At 48.5% G+C, this 21,119-nt stretch overlaps 1 protein-coding gene across 2 annotated transcripts in view; it reads right to left on the bottom strand.

Moving 5' to 3' along the window:
- Positions 1 to 1,772: 1,772 nt before the first annotated feature.
- The window catches only part of ADAMTS7 (ADAM metallopeptidase with thrombospondin type 1 motif 7), a 67,766-nt gene continuing 48,419 nt past the window's right edge, over positions 1,773 to 21,119 (bottom strand). For both annotated transcript variants that reach the window (XM_079953599.1, XM_079953600.1), the window contains exons 21-24: positions 20,319 to 20,492; positions 18,868 to 19,014; positions 18,557 to 18,716; positions 1,773 to 4,205 (exon numbers count right to left, since the gene is read on the bottom strand). In XM_079953599.1, coding sequence (XP_079809725.1) covers positions 4,042 to 4,205; positions 18,557 to 18,716; positions 18,868 to 19,014; positions 20,319 to 20,492 — 645 coding nt within the window. In that variant the 3' untranslated portion in view covers positions 1,773 to 4,041. The remainder of the gene's footprint in view (positions 4,206 to 18,556; positions 18,717 to 18,867; positions 19,015 to 20,318; positions 20,493 to 21,119) is intronic.

The raw sequence follows: 21,119 nt of genomic DNA, 5'->3' as shown, positions 1-21,119 counted from the left end.
AACAGACTTTTGGAGAACAATCTCATGAGAATGAAAGACGGCGCTACTTTTTCCAGCCACGTGCCGAGTAGAAAAGGCATGAAATCTACTGGGAAGGAGGTTATTCTCTGGCATGAGCCCTGCTGAAGCGGAGAGGAGCTCAAAGAGTGGAAGGGGCACTTTTGTCAATTTCTTGAGACTCTTGTCAATTTCAGAGACTTGTCTTAGCTTTAAATTTCATAAATATATGAAACAAACATTTGGCTGATTAAACAATCTGGCCTGTCTCAAGTAGACAACTTACATTTTGTTGTTGGCATCAGTTTGTCTTGAGAGGCAATGGAGTACGCCTCTCTGGGGCGCAAGCCTGGGCATTGTGTATGAAGGTCCTGGGCTGCCCAGACAACCAGACTTATCTCTTGGCCTCGCTGATGTGGTCCAAAGGAAAGCAGAGCAATACGTTTAGCACCAGCTTGGCTACAGGAGTTTGCCGGAAGAAAGTGTCCAAGACACCTTAAGGACCCCACTCTGGATTTGTGTAGGGTTTACACCTTAGCTTTTTCTTCTCGTGAATATATCCCACAAGGCAGTGGAGGTTTAGAATCAGAGTTTTCCTTCTCCAAGATGGGCTACGTTCCCGGGTTGACAAGCCCCATCTGCCCCTCACTTCCCTCTACAGCACATGCAGAAACCTCCTTCTTGACCACCGGACCCATTATTGGTCTTATCCACTCAATCATCCAGAGCCTGACTTTGCATGTAGAGGAAGTCCCTAACCCACTGAGGGTTTGAGTCCCATCAGCTACCCTCTCCTGGTTTAGCTGGCCAGTTGAAGCAAGTTTCTGGGGTGTGGCCACTGTTGCATGCTGACAGTTTCTAGAAGCCACAGGTGAGAGCTGAGTGCAGGGTAGGGACCAAAGGTGGACAAACTACCCCAGAAGCACATGTCCCCCACCAGACATACTACTCTTCCCCTAACACCCCAGGCAACTTAAGAACCCTTTTAGCATTTGACGAGACTGGGAGGAAGAGACATGACAGCTTGACTTAGAGGAATGGTGGAGGCAGATCAGGGCCATTCTTCACACTTATCTGCTAACCCTAAACTGAGTCTGACAATTTCCTTCCCTCTCCTGCTCCTCCACATGCAGAGCCATCAGTTTTATCCACTTTGACAGCTGGAGTCAAGCATGCTTCATTAAGAGCTTCCCTCAGGCTTTACATTCAGCTTGGCTGGAGTGTTGCCACGATGATTGACAGCTAGAGGGGGGCCCTCCATATCAGCAGGACCAGAGGTGGAGCATCAAATGGGAAGCTTCCACCTCCAAAGTGCAGAGGACTGAAAGCCAGATGAGATATTTCAGCGCCCGAGGCAAGAAATCCCACAAGCACCTCTTCCTTTCCCTCATAGTCAAAATGCAACTGCAATAAATGAAACAGCCAACAGACTCCACCTGGAGTCCGGCGTCCAGTTTGGGGCATCACAGCTTAAAAAGGATATTGACAAGCTGGATGGTGTGCAGAAGAGGGCAGCCAAGGTGATTGAGGGTTCTGCTCACCAGTTTGAAAAAAGGGCAGGTGAGCAGGCAGGAGGGGGGGGGAGTAGCAAGGTCAGGGGGCTCTAGGGTTTGAATTTAATTGAAAAGGAAGATGGAGCAGGGGCAGGTGATGCAGCGAGGCCAAGGGTGGTGCCTGCCTTCCTGTTTAGCCATGCTAAGATAACCATAGAGACTCTTCAAGAGGCAGCAGAAATGTAGACGTGGTGCCGAAAAAACCAACAAAGGCACAGCTCATACTTTGTTATAACAATTTAATTTAACACACTTGAGAGCTACAGACATTTAAAAAAAAAAATTAAAAAAGACACTCCTCCATAACATCTCCTTGGAAAGAGTTGGTTGTTTTTTTTATTCCCATGTATCTGTGCTGAATCACTGGGGAAATTCCATGGCTGGCATGGGAGAGAGAAGAAATTTGGATGTGGTCTTAAATAATTGGTTTTGTCACTCCCCCTAGACAGAGACAAGACGACAGCCTTGGTCTGGCTTGACATAATGCAACTGATCCACGGCTAGTTCTGCTGGTACTTAATGGCTTTCACACTGTTAAGTATTTGTTACCCACCATGCATTGAGAGCAATTTAAAACTATTTGCACTAAATAACCAAATCTTTGATTGATCTACATCAGAAATGCTGTGGATCTGGCAATCAAACCTTGACATTATCAGCTTTCAAATAAGAACGGAAATGTCCTCTAGTTATATATACAAAGATACTTCAAGTGGATTCATCAAAAGTTCACATAATATTATGCCAAATTATATAAATCAGTCTTCAATGGATTTGCAAATTGCTTCGCTAGAATGAAAACAAACCTGTAACATAAGGCCATTTTAGATGAGAAAAATTCAGTCCATATGAAAATTCCAAGTTAAGGAACAATAAATCTTCAGGGCCAGATGGTTTCCCATGTATTTTTTATTTAAAAAATAATAATGACATGTTAATTCCATATTCATAGAAAGTCTACAATGATCCTTTCAGAGAGAGGGTGTATCCCTGACACAAGTAGAATGATGAGGCCTAGAAAAAACACATTGGCAAATTATAACTTAACTACTGAAGGATTTTGATGTTATGCCACCTTGGCACCCTGAAAGAATGGGGTTTTGGTTACAATGTCCATATATAACATGATTGTTGCTGTGAACTGAAAACAACAACAGTGGAGTCCTGATCATATTTGCTGGATTGACATGGAAGGAAGAAGGAAGTATCACCCATTTCTTCATCCATTGGAATTTCCCAACATCCCTACCTCCCCAGATGTTGAGCTCCAGTTCACAGCAGCCAACAAGGCCATTGGTCAGGGTCCTGACACAGGGATGATGCAGTCCCAACAATGCTTGGAAGGCCACAGGCTCCCTTTTCCTTGCTTAACACATGCTAAATACCCAAATGAGACTACCAGTGCACGATAGAAAGCATTCTTGACAATAAGGATATTGATATGATACTACAAATGCAGTCCCAACTTCCAGGGCTACATAATTGGGGTGGGGGTGGGAACCAGAAACTGATCTTGATAGTCTTGGGCTTTTTCAGGGTAACCAACTTAGCAGTCTAGAGAGAAAGGGCAGCTCACCCTGACAGATATTGAACTGCTGAGCCAGAGAACAGGGCATTAGATATGGAGGATTGTTCAGTCGGTAGAGCATGAGTCTCTTAATCTCAGGTTCGTGGGTTTGAGCCCCACAGATTCCTGCATTGCAGGGGGGTTGGACTAAATGACCCTCGTGGTCCCTTCCAACTCTACAGTTCTATTATTCAAAGACTCAAGCCAGAGAGGTTAGTTTTAGTTCAACTTGTGTGAAAACCAAACAACTCTTAACCCCAATGCTTTGGTCCTCCCAGATAGAGCAAGTGTGATGACCAGCTGGCTCACCAAGTTTGAAATGGGGAACATTTCACTGCCACTTTGAGCTCCTCCCACCAACCACCAGGGAGAAAGGCATCCCTGTCACAACAAATGCAACCAAACAGTCAAGCGACTTGGTCAGGTATGCTGGATGCCTGTTCTTACAAAATACAAAAAAAAAAAAAAAAATGCATGTGTTTCCTGTTTGTTTTTTTTAAAAAAGAAATCACTCAAGTCAAGAGTTTTGTGCTGGCCCGCCAACACTGAGTGAAACCTGAATATACCCGACGATAGCACCAGATATGTTTCTGAGATCATGCCAAGAGTTATTGCTTTTGTGGGATGCAGCGCGTGGCCTTGCAGAGCAGATCCTCCTCTGCTGTGCATTGGAGGGCAGCAGACTTGGGTAGCCCTGAGGGCAGTTTGGTGAGAGGAACTGGAGTTAAAGCACCATGCCTGTACAACCTTGGTGAACAGCACCAGCCAAGGTCCCATGGGAGGAAGGAGAGGAGAGCAATGGGACAGAGATGGTGGCTGAGCTGCCTTCAAAGCAGCCCGCGAGGTGTCTTAGGCAGCCATTTCTCCCTCGAGGCCACCGCTGGCTTCTTTGCGCCTGAAAGCGTCCTGAGGTGATGGGAGTGCTCACTTCCGGGAAGCCCGCTCGTTCCCGCGGTCCCGGGGGCCATGGCCCTGCTGACGGCATGTCTGGCAGCACTGGAGGCTGACGGTAGGGAGGTGGCACCTGCCCAGGAACAGCAGCGTCTGGCAAAAGCTGAAGGAGAGCCTGTCGCGCTCGCAGGCAAAACCTGCAGGAAGAAAACAACGTAGCGGGATTTGAGCAGTGGCGTGTGATGCATTATTTTTGCAGGGGAACGGTTGGGGCTAGAGGCGCCAGCTTGTGAGGGCCATTGTGGGGGGCAACATTGTACACATGAGAATCGTGTCTCCCCCCTCTCCAAGCCAGGCAGAAGCTTCCTGGGCTTTGGGAAGGAGGTGCCAGGGTTCTGACAGGATACTGAAACTCACCTGTCCTGAATCTTTCTACGTTCAGCTTCACTGGATACCCAAGAGTTCTGCTTGTTGTGAGAGAGGGAGAAAAACTTTCTCTCCTTTGATTCACATAGTCTTCTCCCATTAGAGCCAGGAAGGGAGAAGAAGGGTTTTCCTTTCTCATCCCACAACTCGGGGGGGGGGGGGGGGAGGCACATCTCAGTTCCCACACTCTGCTGCCCATCTTCTGTCCCCTCCCCTTCCACCACCTGAAGCACTCATGCAAATGCCCCCCCCCCAATCCCATCCTGCCTCTCTTGATGTGAAACAGATGCTGCACTGCTGGAAGGGAGTGCATCTCACCACCACTCATCTCAGATCTGTCCATATTCAAGATAAATGTTCCCCTGGGTGAAAAAACAATGGAGTGCTAAAAACCACATTGCAGCGATTGATGTGAGAACAGGGATTCCCCCCCAGATCTTTCCTGTGGCTGCCTAGATCATGGGTAGGCAAACTAAGGCCCAGGGGCCGGATGCGGCCCAATCGCCTTCTCAATCCGGCCCATGGACGGTCCGGGAATCAGTGTGTTTTTATATGAGTAGAATGTGTGCTTTAATTTAAAATGCATCTCTGGGTTATTTGTGGGGCATAGGAATTTGTTCATCCCCCCCCCCAATATAGTTCGGACCCCCCACAAGGTCTGAGGAACAGTGGACTGGCCCCCTGCTGAAAAGGTTTGCTGACCCCTGGTCTAGATCCTCTAGGTTTGTGCATCTCATTTGCAACCTGGAGACACTCCTCCCATCCACACCACCTGCTGCTTTAGACAGACAGACAGACAGACAGACACACACACACACACACACACACACCCCAAGCAATCTCTGCATGTTTTTTCTCATCAGAAAGTAGCCCCTGCAAACCTCTGTCAGCGTGTTCCAGTGCTCCATGCTCACAGAAATCACCACCACTCACTTTGGATGAAATTTATGTCACCAACAGTGACATCTGCAAATACTACCTTTTTTCAAGATCATCTCTTTCCAACTGTTATAAGAATTTTAAGGTCATATATTAAAAAAATAAATGTTCATAACTGTATATATAAACCACATGTCTGAAACTCCACAAAAAAGGTCCTGAACAAATTGACCTCAAATATTTCTCTGCAGGGTCAAAGTGGGAAACCTCCCCATTGTCTTTTTCCTCACAAATCCTGTCCTCACAAATTCTGTCTCAAGGGCACTTTCAAGATATGAACAGGGTGTGAGCCTGTGACCTGTGACCTAGATTCAGGAATTAAGTAGTTATAATAACAAAAGAGTGGCCAAAACCCAGATAATGCTATCAGGTAATTTGCCAGATAGGAGATAAACAAAGCACTCAGATTTCTGTTGTAGACCGCCTTTTCTGTGATGTAGGTATGATGTTACTGGGGGTGGTCTTGGAATCCAGGGCGGACAATTTAAAAATAAGGGCTTGTGTGCATGGCTCGGGGTCTTCCTCCTCTCCTGTGTGTGGGGGAGCACCCTGTTGCAACAGTTAATAAAGATCAGGCTTACTAGCTGCTTTGCTTCTCAATATTCTCTGGTTGGTCTCTGTTATTTTCTCCTACTGATAGAGAACCTACAAAAGGACTCTGTAAATGGAGCAATTTTTTTATTTATATCACAACTATAAGGTGGGGAAGATCACATGCACACTAAGGAATAGGGAGCCACTTTTCAGACTCTTGTGGATTAGGATGACCTCAGGCTTTGGCAACTTGTTACAACTGGATCCATTGCCTGAATGATGATCTGTCTCCTAATCTTCCACTATTTTCTTTTTTAAAAATACGGTAGCTTAATTTACACCCAAGAGGCTTCCTCCAGACTTTTTATTTCAGCTGTGCTAATCCTCTTGGAGAAACCCCCATCCCCCAATGCTAATACAATGTGTGAAAGTTTGCTTTTGGCTGTTTGTGGGTCAGGCTGGATGAGGAGGAGTGTGTGGGATCACGGCTTGTTGGGACACACAATTTAGTTTTGTATGCTTGCTTCTAAATTATGGTGATTTTCTTTGCATATTATTCATGATTATTTTACTGGGGTCTTCCAACAAAGAGATTATTTAAGCTGTTTATAAAATTCCTTAACCAGCTGAAAGATGGTTAAGAAGGTGCCTGATGCTGTTAAAACTAAGCCCGTTGTCAGAGAAAGGAACTAAACTTCATGCTTGAGAGACTGTTTTGCTTTTGTATTTCCATCACCCCCAACCTCTCTCCAATGTAAAGGCTTGCAGAGGAAACAGAACCAGAATCAGTTGACAAGGCTCCCACTCCAGCACAAGAGTGAATTTCTGCTTAGCCCATTATCTCAGGCGATACCAGGTGAAGCCACCTCCCCCCACCCCATCGCTAATCATTTACAGCCAAGAGGAATGGCCTGGGATTAACCTGCTGCTCAGTGATGTGGAATGAGAACCAGGAGGCTTGCTTGGATGCTTGGCAAGGCGCTCAGCTCCTCCAATGAGCTCATGATCACTTTCTCTTTCCCATCACTCCCAAGGCTCAGAGCTCATAAACAGCTCACTGAGCACTGGGCTGACGCAGCCAGTTCCTCGCCTAGCGCTCCTCCAGCATCCCTTCCGCACTGTGTATTTATAGCCCTATACGGCCTAGGACCCTCGTACCTACGGGACCGCCTCTCCTGGTATGCCCCACAGAGAAATTTACGGTCTTCAAATAAAAACATCTTGAAGGTCCCAGGCCTCAGAGAAGTTAGGCTGGCCTCAACTAGAGCCAGGGCTTTTTCGGCTGTGGCTCCGATCCGGTGGAACACTCTGTCACAAGAGACCAGGGCTCTGCGGGACTTGACATCTTTCCACAGGGCCTGCAAGCCAGAGCTGTTCCACCAGGCCTTTGGCCAGGGCACAGCCTGACTCCCTCTCTCGGCAATCTTCGCGGAGCTCTGGCCCAATGGTTGCCAGTGGCTTGAATTAATTAATTTTATAATGAATGATTTTAGAGTGTTGTTTATGCTGTACTTTTGTACTGTTGTTAGCCGCCCTGAGCCCGGCTTTGGCTGGGGAGGGCGGGATATAATATTATTATTATTATTATTATTATTATTATTATTATTATTATAGCACTCTTATACCACTTTAGGACGCAGGTGGTGCTGTGAGTTAAACCACAGAGCCTAGGGCTTGCCGATCAGAAGGTCGGCGGTCCCGTTGCTCGGTCCCTGCTTCTGCCAACCTAGCAGTTCAAAAGCACATCAAAGTGCAAGTAGATAAATAGGTACCGCTCCAGCGGGAAGGTAAACGGTGTTTCCGTGCGCTGCTCTGGTTCTCCAGAAGAGGCTTAGTCATGCTGGCCACATGACCTAGAAGCTGTACGCCGGCTCCCTTGGCCAATAAAGCGAGATGAGCACCGCAACCCCCAGAGTAGGCCACGACTGGACCTAATGGTCAGGGGTCCCTTTACCTTTACCACTTTAACAACCATACTTTTTCACCCCTGCCAAGAGTCCTGAGAAATGTAGTTTGTGCAGGGTGCTGGGAGTTGCTAGGAGACCCTTAGCAAACCACATGTGCAAGCCACGTAACCCCAAAGGCAGGACATGAGGTGGTGCTCAGCTCTTTGCCATGCCAGGCATCCTCAGTCTGAAAAATGCACCTCAAAATGGTTCTTACTTTGGGGAGGGGGGAGACCGAGGAGATGGCTTTGAGAGAGGGAAACTACAGTTCCCAAGAGTCTTTGGGGAATGTTATGTGCTTTCAATGGATGGTGTGTATTGCAGCCACAATAGCCCCGGGCTGCTACTAGACAGGAGCTTGATATTCCAAATGGGCTGTTCAACAATTCCAAATGGGTAATTGGCGAGGTGTCTTTTTAACTTATTGGATTGTACAAGGGACAAGAAGGGCAATCAGGATTAAATAGCTGGAGTGTGTGTCTACTTAGGACAATGATGCAGAGTAGACACTGCAACAAAACACCCCGCATGTGTGGGGAACCCCAATCCCACAATGAAGTCTCCCCGGGAGCCCCCTAGAGCATTAGGCAGCTCCCCCCCTCCCAAAGGCAATGGCTGAAGAGAGAGGTTTCTTTTGCCTACTGATAAAAAACGTGTCTGGAACACAGGAGCCATTTCCTAGTCCATGGAGATTAGCAGTCATGACCTCGCACAGGTCAGAGGTTAAGACCTCTAAACCTCTGGCTCGCCAGCTCTATCACAGGCTAAACCTTCCCTCGCTTTTGCAAATCGCACATCAGGAAGTTTATTTTCCTGCAGTGTTCAAGTATTGTGAGTGAATAGCACCATCCTGCACAAAAAGGCAAAGCAGTTGTAGCCTAACCCTGGAAAACAAATACAAAAGGTCTGGTATGTTTTTATAAACACACCCATGCAACAAACAGGTCAGCAGTCTGGAGGTTCCATAGCAAGATAAGGGCAGCCTGCCGGATCAGTATCCTCTTCTCACAGGGGCCAAACAGATGCCCATCATGGGAAATCCGCAAGCAGGATCCCAGCACAAGAGTCCTCTCCCCTCCTGTCCTTTCTAGAAACTGGTATTCAGAAATATTGCTCCTTCCAGCTGTGGAGGCAGAGCAGAGCCATTACAGCTAGTGAGCCCATCAATAGCCCTCTCCTCCATGAGTTTGCCAAATCCTCTTCTAAAGCTATCCAAGTTGGAGGCCATCACTACCTCCTGTGCAAGCGAGTTTCACAGGTTAACTATGCACTCTGTACAGAAGTACAGTGGTACCTCTGGTTGTGCACGGGATCCATTCTGGAGCTCCGGTCGGATCCCGAGGTGTGTGTATCCGGAGGTGCCGCTTCTGCGCATGCGCGCATGGCGAAACCTGGAAAAATACTTCCAGGTTTGCTGCATACATATTGAAGGATACGTAACCGGAGGTGAACGTAAGTAGAGGTACCACTGAACTGTGGATGCTCGGGTTGCAAATGCGATCTGTGCGGGAGGCACATTCGCAACCCGCAGCGTCTGCAACGCATGCGCGGGTTGAGATTTGGCGCTTCTGCGCATGCACGAGCACCGAAACCCAAAGTAACCTGTTCCGGTACTTCCGGGTTTCGGCGCGTCCGTAACCTGCAAACGCGCAACCTGAAGCATCTGTAACCCGAGGTATGACTGTACTTTCTTTTATCCATCTTCAATCTTCCAACATTCAGCTTCAATGGACGTCCGCAAGTTCTAGTGTTATGAGTAGGGTTGGGCTTCTCAACATCATGATGTATCACCAGCTAAACATCACAATATAGCGATACATCGTGAAAAGCAGAGGGAGGAACATCCAGCAGCAGTTCCAGCCCCACGAAGGAGGAGGCAACCAAGGCCCAACCACAATCTACCACTGGGTGAAGGCACCATTGCGCTCTGACCCTCAAACCAGTCTTGGACGATGTATCAATACATCACCCAGCCTCGACTGCAGCTGCTCTGGTGCTGTTCTCCAGATTAGTATAAACAGGCATTTGTAGTTTTCCAGCTGCTGATTGTGATTATTTCTGTCGGGGGCTGGAACCAGGAAGCTGCCTTGTCAGGCTGTTGATCAGTCACAAGATAGCTTCAGGTTCTCTGCCCCTAACCTTCTCCAGCCTCTGGTGCCCTCCAGATGCTTTGTATTGCAACTCCCATCAGCTCCAGCCAGCATGGCTGCATGAAGCTAGGGATGATGGGAGCATGACCACATGGGCTGGGGCTGATGGGAGTTGTAGTCCAAAACATCTGGAAGCCAACAGGGTGTGAAGGTAGTCACTGGGTCACCATTATAATCTGAAGGGGATTTACTTTTTGGGAGGTCTGTGGATACTGCCTTGGGTAGATTGTTGGCTAGAGACTCATACCTGTCAACAGTCCAGATTTGACCAGTGCACGCCAAAATCACGACTGGATGTCCTGTTTTCGGTGCCGAGTTCTCACGCCAGTCAGCTGGCTCCATGAGAGCTTGGCACCAAGAGACTCCCATGCAAAAGAAGGTGCCCATGGAGGTGGAGGGAGGAGCTGTTGATGGGGCACATTGGGCTGCCTCCGCCAGGCCCAGACACCATGCCTCCTGCCCCACAAAGCCCCCACCAGAGGAGAAGAAGCTGACAACGATGAGGATGATAACAGGGAAGAGGAGGAGCTGGAGGTGCTGGTCTGGCGCTGGGGGAGCTGCTGCTGGAAACAGAGACAGGGAGCTGGGGTGAGGAAGCCCCAGCTGGCTTGCAGGGGAGCACAGCACTGAAAGCCACACATCTTGATTTTAATCAGTGGGTTGTTGAAAGGTCCAGAGAAATACAAACTCCTAACCCAGTAATTTTAGATCCCAATAACTTGTAGGTTTTACCTGCCACTTTTAAAAGCCGCTGGGGCAGCTATGGACATCTGAAGCATTTGCCCATTTAAGAAGAGCTACAATCCACAGGATTTACTGTGTGGTTCTGGGGCCAGCACTGATAGGCCAGCCTTACAACATGGAATTTCTCCAACTGGGGAACAAACATTGGCAGCCTTTCGTGTGGAGGAGATATTTTGCAGCTGATAATGTAAGCGTCTGTTCTCAAGTCCCGTCCCCCCCACCAGACAGGCAACTTAAAAGCATAATGCTCAACAGCAAAGCAAACTGAATATTTTAATTAAGGGCTGGTTGAGTCCCTCCGTGCCAAATCATACTCAGCAGAAACTCACAAGGCCTCGATGCGATCAAATCCCTCTTTGGATATTATTCAGAAGGTTTACTCCTAAATCTGCTGCTAAGCCTGGAGGGAAGAGGTTGAATTTTTTCACAGGGTCACAGAAACAAACTTTGATGCACATTCCTAGATAAGGAAACGGCAGCTCGGAGAGAGGGAATTGTCGGGTCAGCTTTAAAAAGTGTGCAAGAGAGCCAAACTAGGCAATGTCTTAGCTACTTAGCGGTACTGTTAAATGCAGAGGCTTTTTCATTCCCTTCAGAAGATGCCAGCATGGACCCAGGACCTCAGCATGGGGATCTGGGGGCTTTAACCCTTTCCCAGCTGGAGGTTTACCCCAGTGCAAACTGCAGGCAGGAGGAGACCAGTCCAGATTGGGTCCAGATCAAGGGGAAAATCAACCTCCATGGTCTTAATCCATATTGTGCTTGCTCCTTGCAATCTGTGTAAAAAAAGGAAAAACATTCCTGCATGCAAGGGTACAGATCCATAGATCATCGTAACTTTGCAAAATGTAGCAATGGCCTCTACTTTGAATGGCTTTAAGAGAGGATTGGACAAATTCATGGAAAATTAGGCTATCTGCGTAGCCTTACAAGCCACAGTGGCTGTGCTTTTCCTCCAGGGTTGAGGCCTGAAGGTCAGATACTGGGAATCACAAGTGAGAAGAGCACTTCTCTTGCACTCGGGTCCTGCTTGTGGGCTTCCCATAACAGCATCTGGCTAGTTGTCATGGACTGGCTGGATGCAGAGGAGTGAGAAGGCACCAGCTGGGGACCCCCCCCCCCCCAGGGAAGAAGACTCAGAACCAGGGTACCTGTGGTGGGACTACGATGAGTTGTCAGAGGGAGAAGCCTGGGAGGAGGAGGAGGTGGTATCAGAAGCTGAAGAGGTAACAGGGTTTAGTGAACAGGAAGAGGCTGTGGCAGAGAGAAGCCCAGAATCAGGGGCAGAAGAGGAGGCAGGGAAGGGGCGGAGCCAAGCAGCAGCAATGAGGCAGGTTGCTGAAGAAGCCAGGGGGTCTCCAGCTCCTGCTGCGACCAGCTCCCCTTCCTTCCTGGTCTCCCAGAACCGGAAGAGGTATGAAGAGGGAGCCTCAGGTTGCTGGGGAAGGAACCAGGAAAGGAGCCTTAGAGAGCGGGGGAAAGGCAGGGTCCTTGCAACCGCCTCATTGGGACAAGACCTACTGGGAAGAGTTACTGTGATCATCAGGCCTGCACTTTTGGTTTCTTTGAATAAAGTGTAAACTTCATTCAGTATTTTTATTGCTGACCTACCCCTGACTCTGGTTCCTGATATTGGTCACTGTCAGAACAGGAGGCTGGATGCTAAATAGGCCCTCTCGGGCCACTGATCTGAAATTTTGTGCACATGTGCCCAAGGGGCTGGCTCCTCCCCTCTGAGATCATGGACTCAGAATCAGGGGCATCATAAGTTTCACATGTGAACCCAAGAGGGTTCACACATTTGAATTTGTCAGTGTGTATGTGTACCTACTCCAAGTCACTTCCAGATGACCTGCTTCTTGTGCCTTCATCCTCACTTGTTTGCATAGCGTTTGTGGGGAAGTGACATGACATCTGCTGTTTAATGCACAACCATCCTGGTTTGTTTGCAGGGAGGTCATATGTTATAGATTCAAGCACTTATTGGAGTATTTCCCCATCACCTTCCTTACTCCAAAAAGCCAAAGTCTGGGAAGAAAGTGGGCTTGCTACATAACAGAGGGCATATCAACACTTCCCTTCCCTCTGCTCTTTCCAGGCACAGCCAGTGCTTTAAAGCTCTGTATCCGAGTGCCCCCCCCCTTTTTGCTCCAGAGCTTTCCCTGCAAAAACTTGATCTTTAGTGCTCTATTGGCGCAAGCATCAATCCTTGGAAAACCCGAATTGACATTTGCTCTGACTGAACACTAAAGAGCAGGTTTTACCAGGAAAAGCTCTGGGCAAACCCCCCCAAAAACTTGGACATCGAGCTTTAAAGTGTGGACCTGTGCCTTGAAAGAGCGGGGCAAATAAGTGCAGAGCCAAATCCATGTCAAACGGCTTTTAACTTGGAGTGTTTCAGATCCTGCAGCCTCCTTCATTGGGTGGGATGTGTTTGGATGCCGTTTATGCATACAAATGTTGTTAGCTTTTGTTTTGTTCCAGTTTTATAATGCTTTTCATTTTTGCAGTATACGTTAAATCACTTTGAGCTTACTTTTCGTAAAAGGACAACTAATAAGTGTCAGCAACGCCACCTCAATTTGAATTTGCTAGTATGCAACTGAATGCCACTTGCAAAATAGTAGCAGACTGGAAGTCGTTTGCTTGGCTTTGCCTTTGATCTTAATTGCCTTTGTAATGTGCACCTGTCGGTCACCCACCCTGGACCTCCGGACTGGGATGGGCTATAAATCCAATCAATGCTACTGCAGAAAGGGATTTCAAAAGTGGAGACAGTGCTTTCTAATTTCTACAACACATCAAAGGAGAATTCAAAGGTCTTTGGGGCTTTATTAAGAGTTTTGGGGTCCCAAAACAGGGGCGGCAGCTGAGCTGCAAACCCTTTTCTCTCTGGGGCAACGCAGACAGAAAGGAGCAGCAAGGAATCAGCGGAAAGAATGTCTAGTTTGACCACAAAGGTCTCTTTCAGCTCAGCAAACAATGACATCACTGTGTCAGAGGTTACAGCTAACCCCACCAAACACCCCCTCCTACAGCATCAAAGGGGCAAACTGGGGGAAGGGAGCGAGTGGATATTATCTGGAGAAGCCCCCAGGCCTGTAAAGAGAAATTTCTGCCTTTCCTGGATCTCGAGCTGGCTCCTACTGGATCCCCTTTGAACACAAAATCACCTCCATCCCTTTGTCTGGATGGATTTTGCACTTGGATTTTGCATTATTAGACTCAAATGTTTCCATGGAGATTCCTCCAGGGAGGAAGAACCGTACCTTGGAACTAGTTCTTGACTAGAGCTGTCAGGAAACGCAGCCACGGAGTTAGCCAAGAGTTGCAGAGGATGATGCTCTCTCTCTCTGCCCGCCCACCCTGCCTTGACTTCTCCCACCAGCTCAGATGCTCTGAGCACCATCTGAAAGGTGCCACAGGAAGCTGCGGAGAAGAACACCTTGGGAATATTGCTTTGGTGCCTCTGATGGAGCCCTGCTTCCTCTCGGCAAGGCCTCTTATCTCCGGCCTTCAAGAGGGCTCTTTCAGGGAGCTATTTCTGCAGGAAGGAACCAGCATCTGTCTCTCTGCCAATCTTAGCAGCCGAGAGTCCTTCTCCCAGAGCAAGACAACTCTTCACACACACACACAGGATGCTCAATAAATGATAGCTGTCAAGTGGCTCATTACAGGGACTAACCTGAGCATAAAATGGAAGGGCTCATGGCATTAACACCCCAACAGTTGTGATTTCTGCACTGAAGAGGGTCGGACTAGTTGGAGTCCCTTCCAATTATGTGATTCTAAAAGATACTGCATCTCCACTGATCACAGGTTTGTATCCAGCACAGAGCACTCATGTGTCTGTGTCTCCAGCTACCAGTCTGCTTCCAGCTCACTCATATATACTCTGGTTCTTGATCAAAGCAGCTAGGTGAGGAGGGTGGAGGAAAGGCCTACAGCCTGGAGGGCACCACCCCACCCCCTAGTTGTAGCTCTTGCTGAGATAGTTCAGTAAGGACGGCATGAATTTCAGGGATCAAGGGTTCGAGCCCCACATTGGGCAAAAGATTCCTGTGTTGCAGGGGTTAGACTAGATGACCACAGGGGTTCATTAATTCTACAATTCTATGCTTCTAATCCATCTCATTCTTTTGGGATGCCAATGAGGACACTTAAGTGGCCAGCTAAGGTTGTTGTCTTAATAAGAAACTTGTCTGACGAGGTCAGCAATTTCAGTCAGCCAGACTGATCCCCCCCAAAATTACAACCTTCCAAATGCCCTGGGGGGGAGGACAGAACATCCCATTTCCCCCCTCACAAGATCCCAGTAGTCATTTTGGGTGCTACAATCTCACACTGTGTCCCCCCCCAATCCCCCCCACAAATTTTCAGAGTGAGAGCGAGATGCAGGTCACGTGATTCACCCCGGCGCACGTGTTGGAAGCTGCGTGTCCTGGTTTTGCATTGGGGAAAGTTGGAAGGTATGTTTCCAAGCAGTTTGGCTTTCAGCCTAACATGCAAACCAGCTTGCACACACATGTGCTTGCACACATGCTTTCACTCAAGGCATTTTAAAAGCAACAACTTTTCCCTGTGACAGAAAGGGGAAAGCGGGCTTCTGCAGCGACTGAAGGATCCTCCTTTGGTGATTTGCGCAATCTTGTTTCATGGCTTTCAGTTAATTTATCCCTGTTAGTTATAAAGTTTGGCTCCTTGTTCAGTCTTAAACTGGGGGAAGCTGACAAGCCACAGCTGCACAGTGTCACACACACACACACACACACACACACACACACACACTGCTCTTCCTTCTTAACATTCTGTGTTACTACATTTTTATTAGCCTTCTGCAGCTGATAAGAAGCGAGTTTATTAATAGCCTGATCTTCCACATAGAGAATCCAGGATGGGTTTATGGGCTGCTGATGACTACACTTCCCACTTCCTAAAGGGAGGCAGGATGCTGGGAAGAGAAGCATCATCACCTGGGGCAAAGGGCCTGCTTCCACTCAGGCAGCTCCTAATGCCACACAATCATCGCATTTCTGCTATAAACCATAAGCGGAATCACCACTGACTTCTCACCCCCCCGGGTGGGGGGGCAGACAGAGTCCTCTGTGCACCTGTTTTGGCCTCCCACTATGTTCCCCCATACAGTGGGGGCACTGCAAGCAGGGATAGCTTCCTCTCCCTTCCGCCTGCCCAGTCCAAGGCTATTTTCCCAGAGGCATCTGGCTGGCCACTGCAAGAAGAACATGCTGCAGTAGATGGGCCCCCATTTGGACCTATCCAGCAGCCAGGCTCTTCTTCGTTGATTATGAATCCTAAAATAGAACCTCCACAGACAGAGACAGTCTACCTTACAATGCTGGAGAACAAGCGTGGGAGGAGGCCATTGCCCTGGGGACTTCCCGTTTGGGGCATCTGTTTGGCCACTGTGAGAACAGGATGCTGGATGGGCTCCCTTTGGCCTGATCCAGCAGCCAGGCTCTTATTATGTTCTTAATTGTTTTCAAAGCCACTGCTTTGATCATTTAATTATCAGTTTCCGGAAGCTATGTCTTCAGAGGGATAAAGAAGCAAGGGGCGGCTGAAATTCATACAGTGCCTGCCACGTTCACCAGTTCTCCCCTTGCAGAAGCGGCAACTTTCGTCATGCATACACAGCCATAGCAGAAGCCAGAGACTTCAGTTGTTTGGTTCCTGAAGCTTTTCTTTACCTGGTCACAACCCCAAACACCATTTTCGTGTAACACTGCTGGGTTTCCAGAACAGTTTCGGAGCATAAACATAAAAAGAAGGACAGAGGGGAAGAGAGTTGCCCTTATACAAATCCGTGGTGTTAGTTTTCAACATGTTCAGCTGCTTTGAGTTCGTTCATTTACAAATTCATAGCTGCTAGGAATCCAAGGAGTGTGTTTGTTGTGTTTCTATCCTGGAAGGTTATTTTGCAGATCATTTTCCCTAATGCCCCACGAGGAGGCTGTGAATCCCATATTGGGGGGTTGGAGTAGATGAGCCTTGGGCTCCCTTCCAACTCCACAATTCTATGACGTAAAACCACTCTGCAGCAGCCTGCATGGAGTTCTGCACTAAAGACCAAGGGGACCTGACACCTCTGTGCCCAGGCCTGCAGCTTTAGCAAGGATCTGACTTCATATGGCAAGCGGATGAGACTTTTGCCCTCCCTCCAGAGTTCAGCAGGATATGTTTTCTTTCCCATCAGCGCTTCCTGCCCTGGGCCATAAACCAAATATAGGCTATTAAAAAACCCAGAGTGTTTAGCCCTCCACATTCCCTCACATTGTCTTGCATCGTTTATGTGGGGGGAAATCATGACCCTATACATCAAGGCCATTGTATATCCATCATCACCTCAGGATCTGTATTCCCACTTTATCTCTCAGAGCTATTACCATGAGTAACAAGTATTCTTCTGGAGAAAGGCATTTGTTGCAAGGCTAACATTTCCTGTGCCCTGCCCTTGCACAGAAAACCAGTGTAATCTTTTGGCAACAGCCAGGACAATTTTACAGGCCATGCTGGATCAGGCCCTCGGGAGCGTTTGCATAGTTTGCATTTTTAAACCAGAAGCAGGCAGGTGGTGCTGGACCTCTAAGTGGTGAGGTGGAGGGGGGTTGCACCAAAGGGGCTTGCTGGGAGGAGATCAACATTTCTACAGTGTACTCTTTGCACTGAGTGGCTAAGGCTGATGGGAGAAGTGGCCTTTTCAGTGGTGGCTCCACACTTATGGAATGCTCTCTGCAGGGAGGCCCGCCTGGCACCAACACCATCTATTTTAAGGCACCAGCCAATTGCTTGTATTTTTACCCAGGCCTTCAGCCCTTAAAGAGGTAAATTGCATAGGGGTGATAGGGAAAGAGCTGACTCCCCTTCCCCTGTTGCTGTGGCTCTGGTGGAATCTAGACACATATAAAAAAACACTGTGAAAATGCTTTTTAAAAAAAGTTTTGAAAAATATATTGAATTTTTCTAGTGACACTTAAACCATTATATTTGAGAACATTCCACTAACACCCCCTGCCCCATATATGAAATATGCAACATCCTGGCTATTTTACTCTCTAGCCAACCACTTCTGCCACCTAGCACATTGCCATTTCTTCATCTAACCATGCTCCTTGAAAACACTGACTCAACACAAAGTTTTTACTGAACATACAGAACCCTCCTTGCACCTTATCTGCAGCTGTTTTTTCACTTTAATATTTGGTTAGGTTCCTCCTAAACTGGTTCTTACCAGTTCCGTGGCCAGAGGCTGGACTCTTGTGTCTTCACCACTAACACATCTTGCAGAATCTCTAACTCTCCCACCCCTCCGCCCTGTTAGAATTCTTGCTCCATGATTGCAGTCATGGGATTCTTGTCTATCACATGATGGTATATGTTTTGGCTCCACAGAGTGGGAAGTGACGGACACAAGATATTTGTGTTACTGTGTTCCGTGAAGCGGGACTATTGTTCTTTGTCCTTTTCCTCTTTGCTGTCTGATGCTAGAGAGAGAGGGAGCCATGTTGCAGTGCTCCGTGTGTGTTTATATGTAAATAAAGTAGATTAGCCAAAATGCTGAGTTGCTGAGGTCTGTTACACAAGCTGCACAAACTCTGTGGATCCCTAAGTGTGCCGATGTCTGTTGGCATCGGTCACTGTGATGTTCAGGCTGAAGAAAGCTTTTGAAGCTCCCGAACGAACAACCAGGAGGGAGAGAACATGCCAGTCGGGCATGTGTCTCTGCCAGGGTCCTACTCGAGTGTAGGACGAGCTTCTGACACGCCCATCCCATCCCACCCCACCACTTACTTGGTGGGCTGGGGCTGCATTCCTGGGGGTTGCACTTCTGCGTGTTCTCCGGCCACGGTTCGTGGTCGCAAAGGCTGTTGTCTTCTTCCACCTCCCCAGTCTTGGTGTTCATGCATTTCACCTGCCTCTTCTGGATGCCTCCCCCACACATGGCTGTGCACTAAAGAGATCAAAAAGGACTTCAGACCACCCAGCCACAGCCTGCCCTGGACCACCCCGAGGAAGGGGGGAGTAGCACTCTAATTTCCAATCATCAAAAGCGTTCTGGATTCCTTCCCATCAGGGATTCAGGAGAAGGACTCCTGGCTTACCTGCCCCCAGGATCCCACTGTCCACTTGGTGCAGGGGTGGACGTTGCAAGGCCTGGTGTTGTTTGGGCGGAGGGCTTCGTCGCACCGTCCAAGTTCCGGGCAGGTCACCAGGCGTTCTTGCTCCCCTCCTCCACACAGCTCAGAGCACTAGCAGGAAACAGGCAGGAATCAGCTGAGAAGGAAGCACCACCGACCCCCTACAGTGGACGCAGGCGGGTGCTTGGGCAGGAGCTAGTTCTGAGCCAAGGAGCAAGCATGGCAGTCAAAACAGGAGTGGGAGGCCACACAGCAACCTCCATGGGCTTGTCTGCTTAGTGGGCTTCCCATGGAGTAAGGAGGTCCATTTATGGCTGGGGCAGCACATTGTAGTGGCCCCCAGATGTTGAACTCCAACTCCCAACCAGCCCAGTTGACAGGGATGCTGGGAGTTGCAGTCCAATAGTATCTGGAGGGCGTCATGTTGGCTACCCCTGGTTTAAGGCATATCACTGGGGCAGCAGCCTGCATTTCCTGCTCGTTGGGAGCTTCCAAGTCTTTGGGGAGAGAATGTGTTTGCTAAAGCAGATCAGATTTCAAGGAGCATCACCTGGCAGAAGACATTCCTATTAAACCGAAATGGCACATTAGAAAAACTACAATTCCAAGTGTCAATTATGACCCATAAAGTCCTATACAGCTTAGGTCCAAGCTATGTGAAGGACCGTCTTCTCCCATGCAAACCTGCCTGAGCTCCGAGATCTTTGAGCCCCTTCTCTCAGTCCCACCACCCTCACAAACATGCTTGGTGGGGACACAGGAGAGGGCCTTCTTGGTGGCTGCTCCCAGGCTTTGGAACTCTCTCCCCAGAGAAGCCAGACAGGCTCCCTCCCTGCTGTCCTTCTATCATCCAGCGAAGACTGTTTTATTCCAACAGGCTTTTGGGAACTGACTGTTTTTGTTTTTTTAAGGAAAAGGCTTTTATGAGAGCTGTGCTGTTTTGTTTTGTTTTTTAAATCTGTATTTTAACAGATTTGTTTTTTATATTGTTTTTAATTCTGCTACTTTTCAACAATTGTTTTTAGTTTTTTCGCATTTGATTTGTGTTGTTTTGATTTGTGGAAGCTACTTTGAGTCCCCGTCGGGGGGTAAGGTCAGCTATATTGTAAATAGTTAATAACTACAACAACTACAAGGGAGGGTGGTGGTGGTGGTAGGATCATTCATTGCATTTGGAATTTATTTTCCATTCAGCACGATGGTAAAAATGAATGGATGCTACAGAGGGCAGAGATCCAAGCCATACATCATCATCACCATCATCATCATCATCATTGCAGCCTACTCAAATCTGGGGTAAGAAAGCAGCAAGAAAAATTGGAGCAAGACGCCCATACTTCAACCCAGCACAAGGAAGCTCTGGGTTGGGCTCACAGCCTCCTCCCCTGTCTGCTTGCCCCCTGCCCCCGACTCACCTCTCTCCAGGTAGAGGTGTACCAGCCAAGGCACAGCTTGTTGTTGCAGGGCATCTGGGTGAGGGGCTTGTACAGCACAGCCTGGCAGTGGAAGGGGCGGAGGGGCCGCTGGTCCCTGCTGTCGACGCAGTGGGTGTCCCGGACTTTCACACCGCCTCCACAGGTCCTGGAGCACTGGGTACCAAATAGTGCAAAGAGAAGCCAACTGAGAGCTGGCCACTGTCCGTTTGAGGGTGGAGGGATATTGGAAAGCAGCCTGGCTGCTCTCAAAAGGAGCCTGTTTTTGTTCCTACCTATTCAATTCCCTGCTGTCCCGTCCCCCCATGGGTTCTAAGAAATATCCCCCTGCCCCACTTTATGCTCACAACCACCCTGCAAGGTAGGCCAGCCTGAGAGGCAGGGAGTGGCCTCAGGTCAAGGTTTACGGAGGATAAGACTATCCGTGGTAATTGGCCGCCAGGGCCGGCACTATCCTAGGCATTCTGAGGCAGTTGCCTCAATGGCACACTGGAGGAAAGCGGACAGGGGCAGTAGACTTAGACCTGCCTACATGCCTCTTCCCTTAAGGGTAAAGGGACCCCTGACCATTAGGTCCAGTTGTGGCCAACTCTGGGGTTGCGGCGCTCATCTCGCTTTATTGGCCGGCGTACAACTTCTCGGTCATGTGGCCAGCATAACTAAGCCGCTTCTGGCGAACCAGAGCAGCACTCAGAAACGCTGTTTACCTTCCCGCCGGAGTGGTACCTATTTATCTACTTGCACTTTGAAGTGCTTTCAAACTGCTAGGTTGGCAGGAGCCTC

The sequence above is a fragment of the Podarcis cretensis genome, assembly GCF_951804945.1.
Source record: "Podarcis cretensis genome assembly, chromosome: 14".
In the NCBI taxonomy this organism is placed as follows: Eukaryota; Metazoa; Chordata; class Lepidosauria; order Squamata; family Lacertidae; genus Podarcis; species Podarcis cretensis.
The sequence above is the reverse complement of the archived record's forward strand: the minus strand, read 5'-3'. Positions and strand labels throughout refer to the sequence as shown.